Source organism: Austrofundulus limnaeus, unplaced genomic scaffold (genome assembly GCF_001266775.1).
Source record: "Austrofundulus limnaeus strain Quisiro unplaced genomic scaffold, Austrofundulus_limnaeus-1.0 Scaffold742, whole genome shotgun sequence".
NCBI lineage: Eukaryota > Metazoa > Chordata > Actinopteri > Cyprinodontiformes > Rivulidae > Austrofundulus > Austrofundulus limnaeus.
The window spans coordinates 50,085-66,447 of record NW_013953144.1 but is presented as its reverse complement, the minus strand read 5'-3'; the positions used below and the strand labels follow the sequence as shown (position 1 = coordinate 66,447).

At 42.1% G+C, this 16,363-nt stretch overlaps 2 protein-coding genes across 3 annotated transcripts in view; one reads left to right on the top strand and one right to left on the bottom strand.

The window, feature by feature from the left end:
* Positions 1-197: 197 nt before the first annotated feature.
* On the top strand, positions 198-2,382 carry trmt5 (tRNA methyltransferase 5; the record flags this gene model as incomplete). The annotated part of the gene is given in 4 exon segments (XM_014028294.1): positions 198-717; positions 816-940; positions 1,029-1,668; positions 2,175-2,382. Coding segments are annotated over 4 exon segments (1,338 nt in total), but the record flags the coding sequence as incomplete, so codon positions are not given.
* Positions 2,250-16,363, bottom strand: part of mnat1 (MNAT1 component of CDK activating kinase) — a 37,525-nt gene continuing 23,411 nt past the window's right edge. For both annotated transcript variants that reach the window (XM_014028295.1, XM_014028296.1), the window contains exon 9: positions 2,250-2,666. In XM_014028295.1, the coding sequence (XP_013883749.1) occupies positions 2,546-2,666 (121 nt within the window). In that variant the 3' untranslated portion in view covers positions 2,250-2,545. The remainder of the gene's footprint in view (positions 2,667-16,363) is intronic.

Sequence of the window (16,363 nt, the reverse complement as noted above, 5' to 3'; positions counted from 1 at the left end):
ACACACACACACACACACACACACACACACACACACACACACACACACACACACACACACACACCTTTTGTGTCTATCTTTATTGTTCTACCTAATATTAGTGGTAATGTTGTTTGTTTTGTTTTAACAGGAATCTCACCAGACTTTTTGCATCTATTAAAACTCCTAAAAATCTAAAACCTGTTTGTGTACACCAGAGCTTCTGCTCTGCAAAGTTAGTCCATACTGGCTTCGCCGTGAAGACCATCATGGAGTCCAAACTGTACCAGCCCCCTGCAGAGATCCGGGGTATGACCTTGTTGAACAAAGATGCTTTCACGCAGACCATTACAGTCCCGGCTCTACGGGTTCCCACCAGGGTTTTACATAAAGTAGTGAAGAGCCTGAAAAAGTCCACCCTCAGGCTACCCGGAATATACAGTGTAGTTCAAGACAAAGAGGGAAGTGACGACTTTAAGTTACTTCTGCTGGATCCTCACAGCGTGCTGTCAGCAAGCTCCTTCAGTGAGGCAGAAATGGAGGCGCTGAGGTCGTTCAGTGTGGCTGATGAGCTGCAAAACTATGAGCTGAAGATAACTTACGACAACCTGAAGAGCGAAGAAGTGCTGAAAGCAGTGCTGCCTCTGGGTCAGGATGTGACCTCAGGGTTCAGCCGTGTGGGACACATAGCACACATGAACCTGATAAGCCCCCTCCTCCCATATAAGAACCTTATAGGTGAGAGGAAGAGACTATAACAGAGCCATAAATTATGTCATAAAGACAAGAGATCAAATAACTGATTTTTTGTTGTTCTTTTGCTGCTTTAACTTAAGGTCAAGTTATTATGGATAAAAATCCTGGTGTCACCTGTGTGGTCAATAAGACGAACATAATTGACTCAACTTACCGGACCTTCAAGATGGAGCTCTTGGCTGGAGAGGAGAACATGGTCACCAAAGTAGGCACTTTTTTCCCCCAAGTTTAACCTCAGAACTTTGATCGATTTTAATGCTTCTGTTTGTCGGCATTGTTTGTGCCTTCTGCAGGTGAAAGAAAACGGGATGACGTACGAGTTTGATTTTTCTCGTGTTTACTGGAACCCTCGGCTGAGCACCGAGCACCAGCGAGTGGTGCAGCTCCTGAAACGCGGTGACGCCGTTTTTGATGTGTTCGCCGGCGTTGGCCCTTTCGCCATCCCAGCTGCCCGATCAGGCGCCAAAGTTTGGGCCAACGATCTCAACCCCGAGTCCTACAAGTGGCTGCAACACAACTGCAAACTCAACAAGGTGGATAGCAAAGTCCAAACCTTCAACCTGGATGGCCGAGCCTTCATCCAAGGGCCTTTTAAACAGGGGTTGCCCTCGCTGCTGAAAGGAGGAGCAGGTATTCATGTGGTGATGAACCTGCCCGCCCTGGCTCTGGAGTTTCTGGATGCTTTCAGAGGTCTTCTGCAGCTGGACACAACCTGTGAGCACAGCCTCCCCACAGTGCACTGCTATGCTTTCGCTAAAGAAGAGGACCATGAGGCGGATGTGGTGCAGAGAGCTTCTCGCAGCCTCGGATTCCCAATGGAGAACAAGTGCTCCGTGCATTTTGTACGCAACGTAGCACCCAACAAAGAAATGTGGCGTGTAGAATTCACAATCCCTAAAGAGGTCCTTTTCTGTTGTGAAGAAACAAATGCAGGTGAGAAACTACAACAAGTCATCTAGCAAAAAAGGAGTAACTTTTAAGGCTTTCACATCAGCTTTGAATATATATATATTTTTACATTTTGTTACAAAGTTTCTCATTTAAAACAAAATGTAAGAATTATAAAATCGAACAGTGGAATCAATGCAACAAGCTGGAGAAAAGCAGTTCAGATGTTTACCATTATGCAATAGACTGTCTTATCTTTATGCACTTTGCTCCAGGTAAATAATTCTAAGTTTCAAAACAAGACTAAACATTTTACTGATATTTTCTAGAAGATCATAGTCCTCTTTTATTTTCTAATGCTGTAATTTACAACTAAACATGGCTCTCTGGTCAAATACACAAACAATTTACGTAATCTAAATATTGGAGTTTTCAATGTTTAGAGTATGCAATTTTCTGGAGATCCAAATGTTGTAAAGTTAAGATTTATCTTTTCAATTGAGTAATCTTTGCTTTTCTTTAGTACTCAATACTTTTTTGTTTATTCACAGAGTCCTCAGAGGAACCGGACCCGAAGAGACAGAAGTGTGACGAATCCACATGAAAATCACAAGCCTCACTAACCATTTTTCTTTTCCCCTTTTTAAAAAGTTTTATTATAAGAGGTGTCGCTTCCTCAAATTAAATCATAACTCAGCTTTAGTTCAGTTCATTATTCTGTGTTGTACATTAATTTTTTTTAATAAATCACAAATGATGGATGGGGTCAGTTTTTATTTTTGTGTAAAAAATAAAGTTAACAAAACATTTATACACTTCAGAATCAAAAATAAGTAAAAGAGCCAACAAACAAGCAGCACAGAGGTGGCGCTGCTGTATTTTTCAGAGTCCATTCGGTCACATTTCTGTTGAGAGACAAGTTTCAACACTTGGGAGGAAACAGCCCGCTGAAAGCATCCTGGATGGCTCGGTGACACGCCAGAGCTGAGTTGTATCCTCCAGCTGTGTCCTGAGGCAAGGCGGCCCGTACGTGGTTCAGATACCTGAGAACACACAAAGCTTTACTCAGCACCTGCAGTAACATATTTACAGAGCAGACGGTTAAAAATGCAGCACTTCCAGTGAAGGTGAGACAGGTGTCTTTAAAATATTTCATCTGACTTTATAAAACAGGGTTCCTACAGCTTGAGGCGAGTTGAATTTAAGACTTTTTAAGACCTCTCTAATGCCACTTGAATTTAAATTTAAGACCAACTTCACAATAAACACAAATGGGGGGGAAAAAAACTAGCTCCACGAAGCATTMAATGTTACCAGCTGTTTTAATATTTGAGATGAACTACAATCATCCTACTTACATTTTGTTAACATTTTTAAGACCCCTGAAAGTTTGATTTAAGACATTTTAAGGCTAATTAAGGCCTTAATTTTGGATTGATGAATTCAATGCCTTTTAAAACCTTTTTTTAGGATCCGTGGGAACCCTATAAAATAAGCAGGGGGACTTACAGATGGGTCTTGTTAAAGCTTTGAAACTCTAAATCACGTTTGTGAAAAAAAACAACTAATTTTTCATATCTTTTAAAGTCTTGTTTCCTGTAGTATAAATGTTGCTTTATTTACATACAAATAGGAGTTTTGAACCAATGTTTCCAGCCACTTAAACATGTCTGCACACTCAAAACCAGGATATTCCTTACAGCAATGCTTAAAGCCAATAAGGCTTGCTCAAAGATACTGGACCTGTCTTATGCTGTAGGTCTGGCAGACTGGTCTAAAGCGCTCACACAAGTCTGACTTTGTGGCCTCTTGTTCCTGTGAGCTTGGGAAACTTCAAAGGGAAATGAGTATCAGGGAGCACAGACAGCACTCTGTGATTTCTAAACCCATTCAAGCTGCTTTACAGAGTAACCCAACACCTGTGGGGAGGCTCACAGAGACTGACAGAGCTGAGGTGGATGTGGACGCGAATCGATGACAGACGGAGAGAAAAAAAGTTGTTGCTCAGACGACACGTTGGATAAATCATTTTGCTGCTTTTGTTTTTGCAACTCGCTAAAAGCTCCACCAAGAAAAAAAAATCTGTCACATAAAGTCCTGAAAACAATACAACCAAAACCTTACAAAAAAACAGAAAGTGACACAAGAGCTAAGAATGCCAATCAGATCAGACCACTCATCACCACTGCAGAAACAACAAGCTGAAAACAGGAGGCCCAGTGATTAATAATAACTTCATTAGGCCCAAGCTGCTGTAGCCTGTCCTTCAGAGCACTTGAGGGAGGTCTTCTCATATGGCTTCCTGCATTAGATGAGTGCTATCTATTGATTATATTATACTGGGCTCTTTTTAATGGTGAAAAAAGTGGGCTATTTACGGCCTGGCTAAGTCTGCCCTTCCTGCTAATCTAATCCCCAAGCTACTCATGTGGTCATTCCTTCCAAGAAAGCTGAGAGCTCTGTGTAACTTTATACCTGCCTGCCCCTGAGGAGAGGGAGAGCAGAAGGAGAACATGAAGGAGAGGGAGGAAGAGGGTGTAGATGTGGGGGGCTGGGAAGTGAAAAGAGGAGGTGGGGGTGGTGGAATCAACTTTGTATATCAACATCACAAACCCACTTCTTTTAAACCAACCCTGTCCATCCCTGCGCTCACCCTGAACAGCAAAGGTTAGTTCAGTTCTGCTCCATTAACCCGGCGCCTGTATCCACATCTTCCTGTAAAAAGCTAGCCGCAAACCGGCTGTTGGTGTTCATGAAGCTGAAAAATAAACGGTTTCTTCGAGACTTTACCTGACAGCGCTGCCAACTTCCAGCAGATCTGACATGGGAAATGCTTTTTATGAGCGTTACGCCAACCTAAAGCATTTTTCGATTTCAAAATGAACTTAAAAAAAATGAAAACATGCATCTTTCACTCCTGACTTTATACTGACTGTGTGCCCCCACACCCCACCCAATCACATCGTCCCTCCTTTCCCCCAAAAGACTGGACAACCTTTTGTTCGCAGGGAACTGAAACCGAAGACGTTTTGGCCAGTGGCATCTTTCACTCTGCGGGGCCCATTGGAACATTAGCTGCAACTTGATATGGGTCTTTTCAAAGCTTTGTATTATTGGGTAAATATGGGTCACTTTGCAGTGGCCCATTATGTCGCTTCAGGGGAGCTGGAAAATACAAGTGCAGGTGATGAAGACAAATGAACGACAGTGTGAGTGCGTCAAACTGCAACCAAAGGAGAACATGATGAGTTTTACTGTAATTTAACAGTACTTTTCCCCTTATTTAAAAAAAAAACACTTCCTTTGTTTAAAAGTTCTAAAAGCAGTCTATTTTCTTGCTCCTATTTGTTACTACTCTGCTTTCAAAAAGTCAAATTGGATCAAGATATTTAAAAGTTACTACATTTTTTCCACATGGGTTTGGAAAACTGAATACCTGGACAGTGTCTCGTTTTCATGCAAATAATGGTCACAGATTTTCCTGGAGGGACACAAAGTATTCCCAACTCCTGCAGCCTGGAAAACGCACCAAAGCCCTGTCYCTAATTTAAAGTGAAAAGATAAGCGGCGATGCATTCCAGCAGGTTCGGTATGACTTCCAGCTGAGAATGTGTGGCTCCCTCTTTGTGTTTGCATCCACGATGCTGCAGCGAGAAAAGGGACCGTTTGAAGAGAAACGGTAGCGAGGCTGAGACTCCAGAGGGAAAAGGACAGCGAGCAGACGGAGATGCAGGCTGTGTTGGGCCTCCTGTCTAGACTGTGTGTGTTGGCTGGAATTCGATTAAGAAAGGCTGTGGAAGTCAAGGCTAAATGGAAAGAAAAAAGGCCTGTAATGCTGCTGCAGCAATTTCAACAAGTAGACACTTAATCAACATGCAAACCACAGAGTAGACACACAGTACAGTGGAAATCTGAATCACTTTTAAACAAAACTCACTGAAAATGGTCTTTTGTTAAATGGTGTGGTACAGTATGATGAAAAAATAATGCAACACAATAAGTTCTGATGAGGTAGACAAGCAGCCCAGGACCATGTTTTGGTAAAATAAAAAAAAGCTTTACATTATTACATTTAAAAAAATCTTATGCRAAGTCCACTTTAAATATATTTTGTTGTGTACTTGGAGTCCCTGTGAGTGYGKAAAAGTTAAATTTAGTCTCTCCCTGTGCTGCGTAGATATCTTTATTCTGTTTGGGTTGTATTTTTCAAMCTGTTCAGTTTTCTCAATTTTCTGTGATGTTTTCGGAATTATTACATGACAATATTTGCAACAGAACTTCTAATATAAGGTCTGGATTTACCAACTACAACTGGCTCCAACATGTAAGGCTGGATAAACAAGTCTTCCCTTGCTGATATGTTTTAATTAATTTGTAMATAAAAAGTTTCTGTGCTGCTATATAATCATAAACCCCTSTATCAAACTAGAATGGGTCGCGAACTGGAAGCTGGTGTGAAGCTTCTTGTTTGGATTTAAAGAGACAGCCTCAAAATGAGTTGATCTGAGACACACGTCAGAAAAGAGGTGAAAGAGGGGCTTGTAGAGTTAAAATAAGGAGGAATTCAGAACAAAGCATTGCAGTTCCACTTCATATAGACCCCAACTGAATGATTTAAATGTGAAAAAGGATTTAGAAGCATGATATGTCTCCTTTAAGGTAATTAGAATTGATTTTGATTAAGTATAAAAACAGGAAGATGAACTAAAGTTTAAGTCAAAGCTAGTTCTCACTACATCATAATAGTTTTATTAGTGATACAGTACTCCCACTTTTTATGATTTTAATTTCCAAATAATTCCATAGTTAAAAGTTTTTCTGTACTATATTGTTTCTCCTAAAACACAAACATCTCCAAAAGAAACAAGATGGTGATTTGTTTATATCTATAATATTAGTGGATGTACAAGATATTTATATTAAAGTTCTGAGCATTTTATTTGACCTCATGTTTTCCATCAAAATACAGAAATGGATTCTGAAGAAAAAGAAACACAGGAAGATTTTTTTTAATTTGTCCTCTTTGGCTTGGCCAACGTCAAATCAATTCACCCACTCTTGATCTGTGGTTTCAGAAGCAAAATTCATGATCCACAACACCATGACTTTTTGACTGTTTGGAAGATAAACTCTGYATTCAGCTAAAACAACTCCAAGTAAAATAACAATAATGATGTCTGCAAAAACTAATCAATAAACCACATCCTATCTTGCTCTAAGAACTGCAGCCTGTTTAGGTAAGTTTATTAAAGGGGAAGTCATTATATCAGGGTGTTGACTGTACAACAAGAGCAACACAGGGCMGGATGTGTCTGAACAGCGGCTGTCCCATCTTTCCAAAAGTCCTGAGCCTGCTGGACGACAGCACGAATGTCCGGAAATCTTCCTTTAGCGCTCTAACAGCAACTGAAGATTCCTGGCCTGGGAATGATGGGAGCCGGAGGGGGGGTTACAGAGCACACACCTGCCAGATGATTTGTCATTATAGAGGGGTCAGCACTCAGCTGTCACCCCCTAATCACCCATCCTACCCCTTAAGTCACCCCCCCACCCAACCCACTAAACTCCACTCCAGTCCTCCTCGAGCACCCTCTGCATTCCTCAGGCAGCTCCGGTTTCACTCSCAGCACTGCCACTCCATCTGCCCCTCCCTCGTACACTCTGCCCTGGGAGAAAATGTACCCCTGTGAGAGACACAGCACACTAAGTTCACTGTTTGGATGTGCCATGTGAGCTCACCCCCCATGTGTGTATCTACACAATTCACTTGTGTGTGTACATGTTTATCTAAGGGCAGAGCTGTTCATAACGATACCAGAGGCGAGGCGGCGGAGCAGAATCTTCGCCAGCAGAGGAACTCTGACTTGGTCCAGGCTGCGATCCAGAAACACAAACCCCCCGCAGACAAGCCAAACACGAAAAACTCTCACAGGTATACCATATCTGTCAACAGCGGTCTTTCACCACTACAGGTCAAAGGTCACACTCTTTTCCACTGAACGCTGTTTCCTCTGGGACGTGCGAGTGTGTGAGATAGATCCTCGGCCATCAGTCTGCCCACCGTCCAGCAGATTATCTCAAGTTGTACTCTGTAAGTGTGCTTGAGAAGAGGCTCGGTGTGGTTACATCATATCCTCACAAGCCTACAAGCCGCTTGTCCATTATCATGTTTCTTTTCATCACTCCTGACAGGCCGAGTCTGCAGCTCTGCAGCCCAAAAAGAGAGCAGAGCAGGGAGGTGAGYACTGCTAACACTCTCTTACTTAAAGGGAGAACACGTTTAGAGTGTTAACAGAAGTGCAGGGTGATACCTGACATAAACACTCACAGAAAAACATTCTCACARGGAGTGAGTGAGAATCTACAAGTTGTCCTCTAATAGGCAGTGCATCCGAGTCAGTGATAATTAAGAGGCATGCTTGTATTGGGTATAAAAGACAGGACTGTAGATGTGACTGTGATAAGGGTGTTTTGTTTCTTCCTGTTCCAAGGATYACCCGTCATCGCTTGTTCAAGGCTTTTATATCTTCGCAGTGCACCTCACTTGTCTGGCCTGATGGGGGCAGTAGAGGCTGGCTGACTGGCTGCCACTGATGCCTAATCACAGCTACCTTCAGGCACCCAGAGGCGTCACACAGCCCTCTAACAACCTGACAAGTAGAGCATCCTTCTTTCATCTGCTGTGCTGCCACCTGATAACTCTGCCTCCTGGAAATTTTAGGAGGAGGAGGAGGAGGGAGGCAAACGTTGAGAAAAGTTGAAAAAAGGAAGATAATTACATGACATCAGTGTCTTCATTCACCAAATGGGGCCGTTCACAATAGAAGAACATATGCTGTCCGGTGAATGGTACTAGCACAAGGCACACCCATACACACACGCGAGCATGCACACACACACACACACACAAACACACACACACATACACAGGCGCATACAGGAGCCTTGACAGTGAGATGCAACATTCAGGGAATAGATCGCTGATACAATGAGGAAGAAAAGAGTTTTCCCAGGGGGGATTCGCCTCCGCAGATATCAGTTACTAAAGCATCTGAAGCACTGAGAAAAGGCAAAGAGAATTTCAATTAGGAGGACAAAAAATGGAGAAGCATAAAGAAAAGAGGAGTGGAACGCAACAAAAGGTAGTGAAAGGTAAAATATAACGAGGGCCGAATTCATACTTTATAACTGAAGTTATGTCCTACCCTGAGGTGAGCTGAGGCAGGTCTCCATAGCTTCTCCCCTCATGAAGGGAGTTTGTTTTGTTTCTTCGGCTATTAAGAGGAGAAAAAGAGCCATCTAATCCCTCTGTATTTATCCGGGCTCTTTGGCCTCAGGGGGGAACAACAAGAGAGATGCACAAAGTTCCAGTCTGTTTGTGTTTGTGGGAATGGCACAAACTGAGAATATAGTGCACTTAGTTACAAAGCACGCAGGCTGAAATACAAACTTCTACACAGATCAGTGTGTTAAAATAGTCCTCCTCCACTTTATGTTAACCCTGCTGCCTCTGCTATGTGAGAGTAATAAATTTGAACGTAAGACAGGACATTATCTCTGGCGCTCCTCCACCACCTGCTGCGTGYTCGGGCTGCCAATCGCCTAGCTTGGTCTGGCATCATCTCGAAAGCAAACTGGTAAGACAGCCGACTGAGGGAAAAAACAAAACAATAAAAGAAGAACTCTTAAAGAGGACCACATGAGACACGTGCACCCCTCGTTCTCCCTCTGCTCGCTCTTTGGGTCAGAAATGACTCACTCACAAGAAGGAAAAAAAAGAGCTTCTAGTCATCTACAGAGCGAGCTTATTTTGACTCATACTTCAAGAGAAGATCAATATTTGCACAGATCTATGGGAGGGAAAACAATAGTGATGTGGCCTCCACCAGCCCTGTCTGTTAATGGTCTGTTTACTGAGACAGACAGGGATAATGGCCTGGGTGTTGGCTGGTGGAGAATCAGATGGTGGCCATGCTTTGCTCTGTTTCTGGAACAGTTTCTGTTGAAACAAAGAGGGGGAAAAAGCCTCCATACTACAAGAAACTGAGCATCTGACTTATGCTGAGTATGAGGATGGGGCATCCTGTTGACACAGACAGGTTTGCAAGTCAAATAGCTGGCCTCTAGCCTCCACAGTTTTATACAGCCTGGACTCTCTTTTGGCTATGCAAATTTTAAATCTGTGTGCCCCATGACTGCAGTCAAGCCTTTAGATGTCAGCAGTGGAGGCACTTAAATGAAGCCCTGCAATGATGTCTATAGTTACTGTCGGTGCAGTAACACCAAACAGAGGCACGTGTAATGAGTGTGCAGAATGGAAGAATGAAAGATATTGGATATCTGAGAAACCAAGTTCAGCTGTAGGTCTTGGTACTTGTGCCAACCTCAGAGTATTTGAGGAAATGCTCTATTGTATGCAAGAAACAATCTTATAATTTTATTATTTTAATAGGTCCAACAGAAATAAAACATGTGTTTTGGCACATTCTAGTTCCTAACAGTCAGATCAAAGAGCACTGCTCTTGAAAAAGTTCATGTGAGGTCATGCTAACCGGCGCCTCAATCTTCAGCTCATAACTTAAGCATCAAAGCTGTGTTTGTGTGTGAAACTGCACAACTATTTGCGGCCCACAATACGAGACTCGTCTCTCTGAGGTGCCATCACTCTGCTCCTGTCAGCTTCAGCACTCTGACATCCTGCTGCTTTGCCTGAGGTCCCTCATGGTCAGTGACCCCTGACCCCTTCCGCCCCTCCAGACCAATCCAGCCCATCAGATGGATGTGTGCCTCGCAGGGATCAGAGAACCTGGACTACACGGAAAATCTATTCACAGATGTTTCTAGAGATTTTGTTGGCTGTCCTCTGCACACGGCGAGAAAAAGATGAATATTGTGACTGACGTGCATTTTCATCATAGAGAGCGCAGGAGCAAGAAAGAATGACTTGCCTGCTATTTAAATCTTGTAAACTCTTAATTTGGTGATGGCAGGAACGGATTCAACAGTGCTCTCTAAACCATGTTTTGTGGTCCTGTTGTGTCTCAGAGCCAAGTCGAGGGTCACTGGTTGTGCTTTTGGCCAGCGACGCCAAAAACCTAAAGTAGAAAAAAGAAAAATACGCATTCGGACTTGGCGAAAAGCCAACCAGGAGGCTAAGGCAATGCTAGCTGCCAGGAAGTTGAGGGCTGTGATGGCATCACTGACTAATCCTGGATTCTTCCTTTCGACCAAAGCACTTAACATGCAGCATAAATCAAACACACAAACAAACAAACAGATGCGGCTCAAATAAACACGCAGGCTCTAAGGGATGCGTGGAAAGCTAAAGAACACAAAGAGGAGGAGAGAATCACTCAGAGACCCATTAACCTCTGGCTTCCAACCAGAACAGTGAGCAGGCGTCTTTTAAGTACATGTTAAACATAGCTAGTCTATGTGTGTGTGCACAAGTGATTTATGTATTACTTTTGTGTCTATGAGTCTWTTTACTTACTTTAAAGAGCAAGGGGCAGCTTTAAGGGGAGAAAACTGCTTATCATTTGTGTTTATGAACGTTTGTCACTGTAAAACTACACACGACTATTTAACCCCTCAGATAGTGACTTAGTGAGAGAAAGTCCTCACAGGACTACTTCCTTGTGAATAGAAGTACATCCCCAAGAGAGAAGCTCCAGACTAAACACTTATTCATTCAGCTGCTCCCCTTCACCCCACCGACAAGAGACGGATCCCTGACAAGCACTCCCACCAGAAAGAAAGAAAGAAAACCCTCACTTTTTCCACCAATTATAGAAAGCAATGCAGAGTGGGGGTGAAGTTCAAAATATTATACACATTGGCATTTGGCGAAGCACACTGAGCAAGCTCTGTCAGAGAGAGATGGGCTAATTTCAGGGCGACGTGTGCCAACACAAACAACTGTTCTGGCCAGCTTTTATTGTCAGCACTTGAGGTTTGAGTCAAAATTTTCAACGCTCCACAGCCAATTTCTCTTTCCCCTATTCCCCCCTCTTATGATTTGTCCTTGTCCAAGATCCCAGTCAGTCTTTCATCGCCTACACAGTCAGAGCTTCAAAAAGTTTTCTGGTAAAAGAGCAGACTCAGATCCAGATGTTAATCTAAGCACACAAAAAAAGAGAGACATTTTTAATTTCACTCTTCCACATTAACAGATTTTTTTTTAAATTTATGAAGGGGGCATGACGTTAGTGTTAAGCATTTTGATGTATGCACTTCTGCTCAGGTTATGAGCTTCAGCTGGTGTGGGGTCAGCGTGAGGCGCCAGCAGTTCAACAAGCTACCGCTACAGTGTCTAGGTGCTATGTGCTGGGATTCATATAACTTATGTGAATGTAAACATCATATGTTTTTGTTTGTGTCTCCAACGCACTATTTACTTCTGCTTTGATTTTGTTTAGTAAAAGCTTTTACTGTTCAAGATAAAAGCAAGGAGCCATGGAAGGACATTTGGAGTACAGGCGGCAGCGTTACGTTTGCAGCACGCTCATAATTCTTACGGATCACGCTCAGTCCTGGGTGTCAGTGAGATAGGCAGCAGCAGCACCGTACAGTCCCCTTCCACAGTTGGGGTCATATCCTTTGTGGCAAATCATACACACCTTTTCACATCAGGAAAGCCTTTGGATGTGTTAAGTGTAAAAAGGGGGCAGATGCTGGAAGCTGAATGGGCACTTTTGAAGGCCCCCAATGCCTGAACGTATAGCCTTTACTCTCCTCCAGTACTGAGGCAGCTGTCTTCAATATAAGAGCTCAACCCATATTTATTCAGGTACAGACAGTGAAAAGGGTGTGGCCTTTCTTTTTCCTGGCAACTGTGGAGCACTCCTGCGGTTTTTGTGGGGGCAAAGGGACAAGGAACACAAAAAAAGAGACACAGGCACTGAGACAGAAGAAGAGGGGTGCATAAGAATAAGAGCAAATAGACAGAATAATAATAATAAAACAAAACAAGGCTCCAGTCAGTCCTGTGTTGACTGGACATCCTGTGCAGTGGACAAGCCCCAGAGGCCCAGGGGCCACTAGGGAGGGGGCGTGTAAGCTCAACGCTCCAGCCGTGCATATTGGCTGTGTCCAAGACAAATCACCAGCRGTGCTGCTGTCACAGTAGGCCTTGACCAAGACAAACTGCCGGGTTTTAAAATAAGTACTTGCCCCGTCGCAGCCCCCTTACACTTCATCCACACTGACGCATCCACATCCCAKCACAAGTTCAAGCACATTCCCTTCACAGGTCACAGGAGTGGCTGGAGTCAAACACACTATTCAGTCTCTGGACAACGTCTGCATACTCACTCACTCTCCTGCACACACGCTTCAGAACATCATGTGTTTCTTTGCAGCCAAAGTGCTAGCACTGCATTAAGAAAGGTGAACTTAGTTGTATTTGACACAAAATATACAGACTGAGATGGATAAGCCCGGGTCTGCATGCTACCTTGATTGTCTATCACGAAACCTCAAACATGGCTGATTCAAAAACTGCCAAGTGTGCAGAAGTGTCAGCAATATTCTTTGCTTTTATTTAGCAGCACATTGCATCTTGGGACTTGTGGTTTGTCTGAACTAGCCTGTCTGTGTCGCTGCCTGCAGCCTGCACCAAAGGGATTGGTGTTCCTCACTGAACAGAGCCTCATTTATCTCTGTGGCAGAGTCCTTCCTCTCCAGCAGTGGTCCTTCTGGACCCCTGAACTGCTGACATGGGGCCCCCGCACACACACACACACACACACACACACACACACACATCTTTTCCTCCCTCCTTTGAGCTTTAGCATGCAGCAAAATTGTGAGATGTGTTTCATCTGCATATTGATTAGCCTGGCCGAAAGAAAGTAGAACCTCAGCACTTCACTGCATACATAATGTAAATAAGTGYCAGTAATTCAGCTTAAACTCTCCTGAAATGTTTAATCCAAAGYAAGAGCTATTCAAGAAAATTTTGTAAATTTCATTGCTCAACAAGTCAATTAAGTGTCTTTCATAATAACAATAAAGGACAACCAAACAGGAAGAAGCTGATCCTAAATATGTTTCCAAAGAGAAACTTTGCCCGGTTTTGCCTCTGTCACCCAATAAAGGCAGGCCGTGCTCAGTGTGTGGGCAGGCTGTAGTGCCAGGCAGTTGAACTGCAGACGGCTGGGCGCTGGGTTGTCTGATGGATGGCTTACGTTCCGCGAGGACTGAACCAATGGCGTCCGGGATTGATTGGCCCAAAGGGGCCGTCGGGGAAAGCACTTCCTGTGTGTGTTAATGGACGCTCCTGCAGATGCATCGTGGCGGCTTGTGGCAGGGTGATGGTTGTTAMTCCCTCTCTCCCCACCAGACCTCCTCCCCCATATTTTTCTTTTCTCAGTTAATCAGAAGAGAGTAAAGTGAAATGAGCCAGGCCTAACAAGCAGCAYACAATCCGAGCAGCTAACAATATATCCTGAAAATAAAACCTCACCAAGCCTCATAATTAGAAGCTTCATATAAATCTTGTAATTTATTATATTTAATCTGGTAACAGTTATATCTTGAATCACTGAAGGTCAGATAACTCGTCAAGTAATATCCTCCTATGAACCTTTGGCATCACCATTTCATATTTTGTTTCCTTCTTTCAAATGACATTATGCTTTCCAGAAACATCCAAATGACTCATTAGGAAAATATGAACATATTACTGATCGTTCTTCAACAACATTGTTTCTAAAAAGGTTGAAATCCGGGGTAACAATTTGGTAAAAACAAAATGATACGATTTTCAAATAAATGAAATCTTGTATTTCGATTAAAACAGAACAAAGGCAACATCTTAAATGCTAAAACATAGAAATGTGTTTGACTTTAACTAATAAAAAGCCTTTTGTAAACTTGGCAGCAACGAGTTTCTCACGCTTTCTTTAGACAAAACCATGAAATCAACTGGTTTAGTCTTAAAAATTAAATGTTTTGTCAATTTGATAATGCATCTTACTGAATTCAATCAGACAACAAAAGTCATTCACAGAGTGCCCACTGTTCATCTTTAATTTGTAGATGTGCTCATGTTATCTCAATTTATGCTTCGGATTTTTTGTAGATAGATCTAAATTGTTGGAAGATATTTTATCATGTTTATTTAAATACTTTGCAAATAATTTCAAAAAGACTAAATATGCATTTGCTTTTAAATATGTTCATATTTTTTAACATTTGATATGACATTTAACTATCACTATATTTCATTTTTCATTTAGCCAAGTCTATATTAATTTTATAACACTTTGGAAACTTTATTCACTTTAATAAAAAAGTTTAAAGGGATTGCTGGACTTAAAGCAGTTTTTTTTCCACTCACTGTGGACATATAGCTGTCTAAAAAACATGGTATCTTACAACTGATTCACAAATGTTTAAAGATGTCCAGCACACATTTTCAGCCGGTCTTTCTTGAGGTAGACGAAGAATAAAAACAGATTGCAAATAAATAACAGAAAGCACTGGACGAGTGTGTGACAGAATAAAAAACACAACCCAAAGTGATTTCAAGAACCCGTATGACATTAAAAAGATGATTTATAACTGGAAAACTCACCGCACACTGAATCAATACACAATTATGTGTAACAGCAACGTTTGTTGGATCACAGTGTTTGTAATTACTTTTTGGACCATTTTTAGTTTTTTAGAGTCTAGTAGAAAATTTAGCAACAAATTTTATTTACTTACTGCGCAAGTTACACAGCATTTCTGGAAACCAGAATCTCATATTTGTGAATTATGATTAGATAGGAATGAGTGAAAATATTGATTCAACAATGTGTAGCATGAACGATTGTGACACCCATTGAWATATATTACTGGATTGGGCGTGGCTAGTGCGTCGCTAGCTACATTGACATGCACACACTGGAGCTCTGTTATGCTTTGAGGAGCCTCAACAAAATGAATGGAGGTCAATGGACTGTGAAGCGTCATCCTGATGAAAAACTCTTATAACTTCCTTATTTCTTGCTTGATTTTTGCAAAACATGGTTCAAAATAAAGCTGAGAAAATTGTGAATTTTATAGTTATGGAAATTTAAAATAGACAACTAATTTAAATGACTAAAACAGTGGCTTAAACTAAGTATTTTGCGTTTCACAGGTGTTTTTTCATACAAATCAATGAGTTCTGACCAGCTGGATATTCATACATATATTTATTAATCAGAACTGAGTCTTAAAGACGTTTAAAATAATAAAATTTATCTTTCCAGTCTATATGTGTGTGTGTATTCTTACTGTGTGTGTACATAACAGTAGGGTTGTTTACAGCACACGCGATTTCCGGTTAGCTTCTTAGCTTAGCCTCCGTCACAGCGACATACGTCGCAGCCAACTGGTCCAATCATTTTAAACTTCAGCAGAGGCCACGCCTCCTGCAAGTAACACTTCTCTATGCATCAAGTCCAGACCCTTGTACGAAGCAAAGTGAAGGACAGGGTCTGGTTTAAACCAGGCTAGTTTAAATGGGCAAGAAAACAAATATCTTAAAATTATCCACAGTGGCTCTAGTGAATTAATTGTACACTTCTTATTATTAAACTGAAATCAAAGAAGTTAACAATACCTGGCCCAAATATCAGCCAAYCACATGGCAGCGACTCAATGCATTTAGGCATGTAGACATGGCCAAGATGATCTGCTGCAGTTCAAACCGAGCATCAAAATGGGGAAGAAATGTGATTTAAGGGACTTTGAACAGGGCATGGTT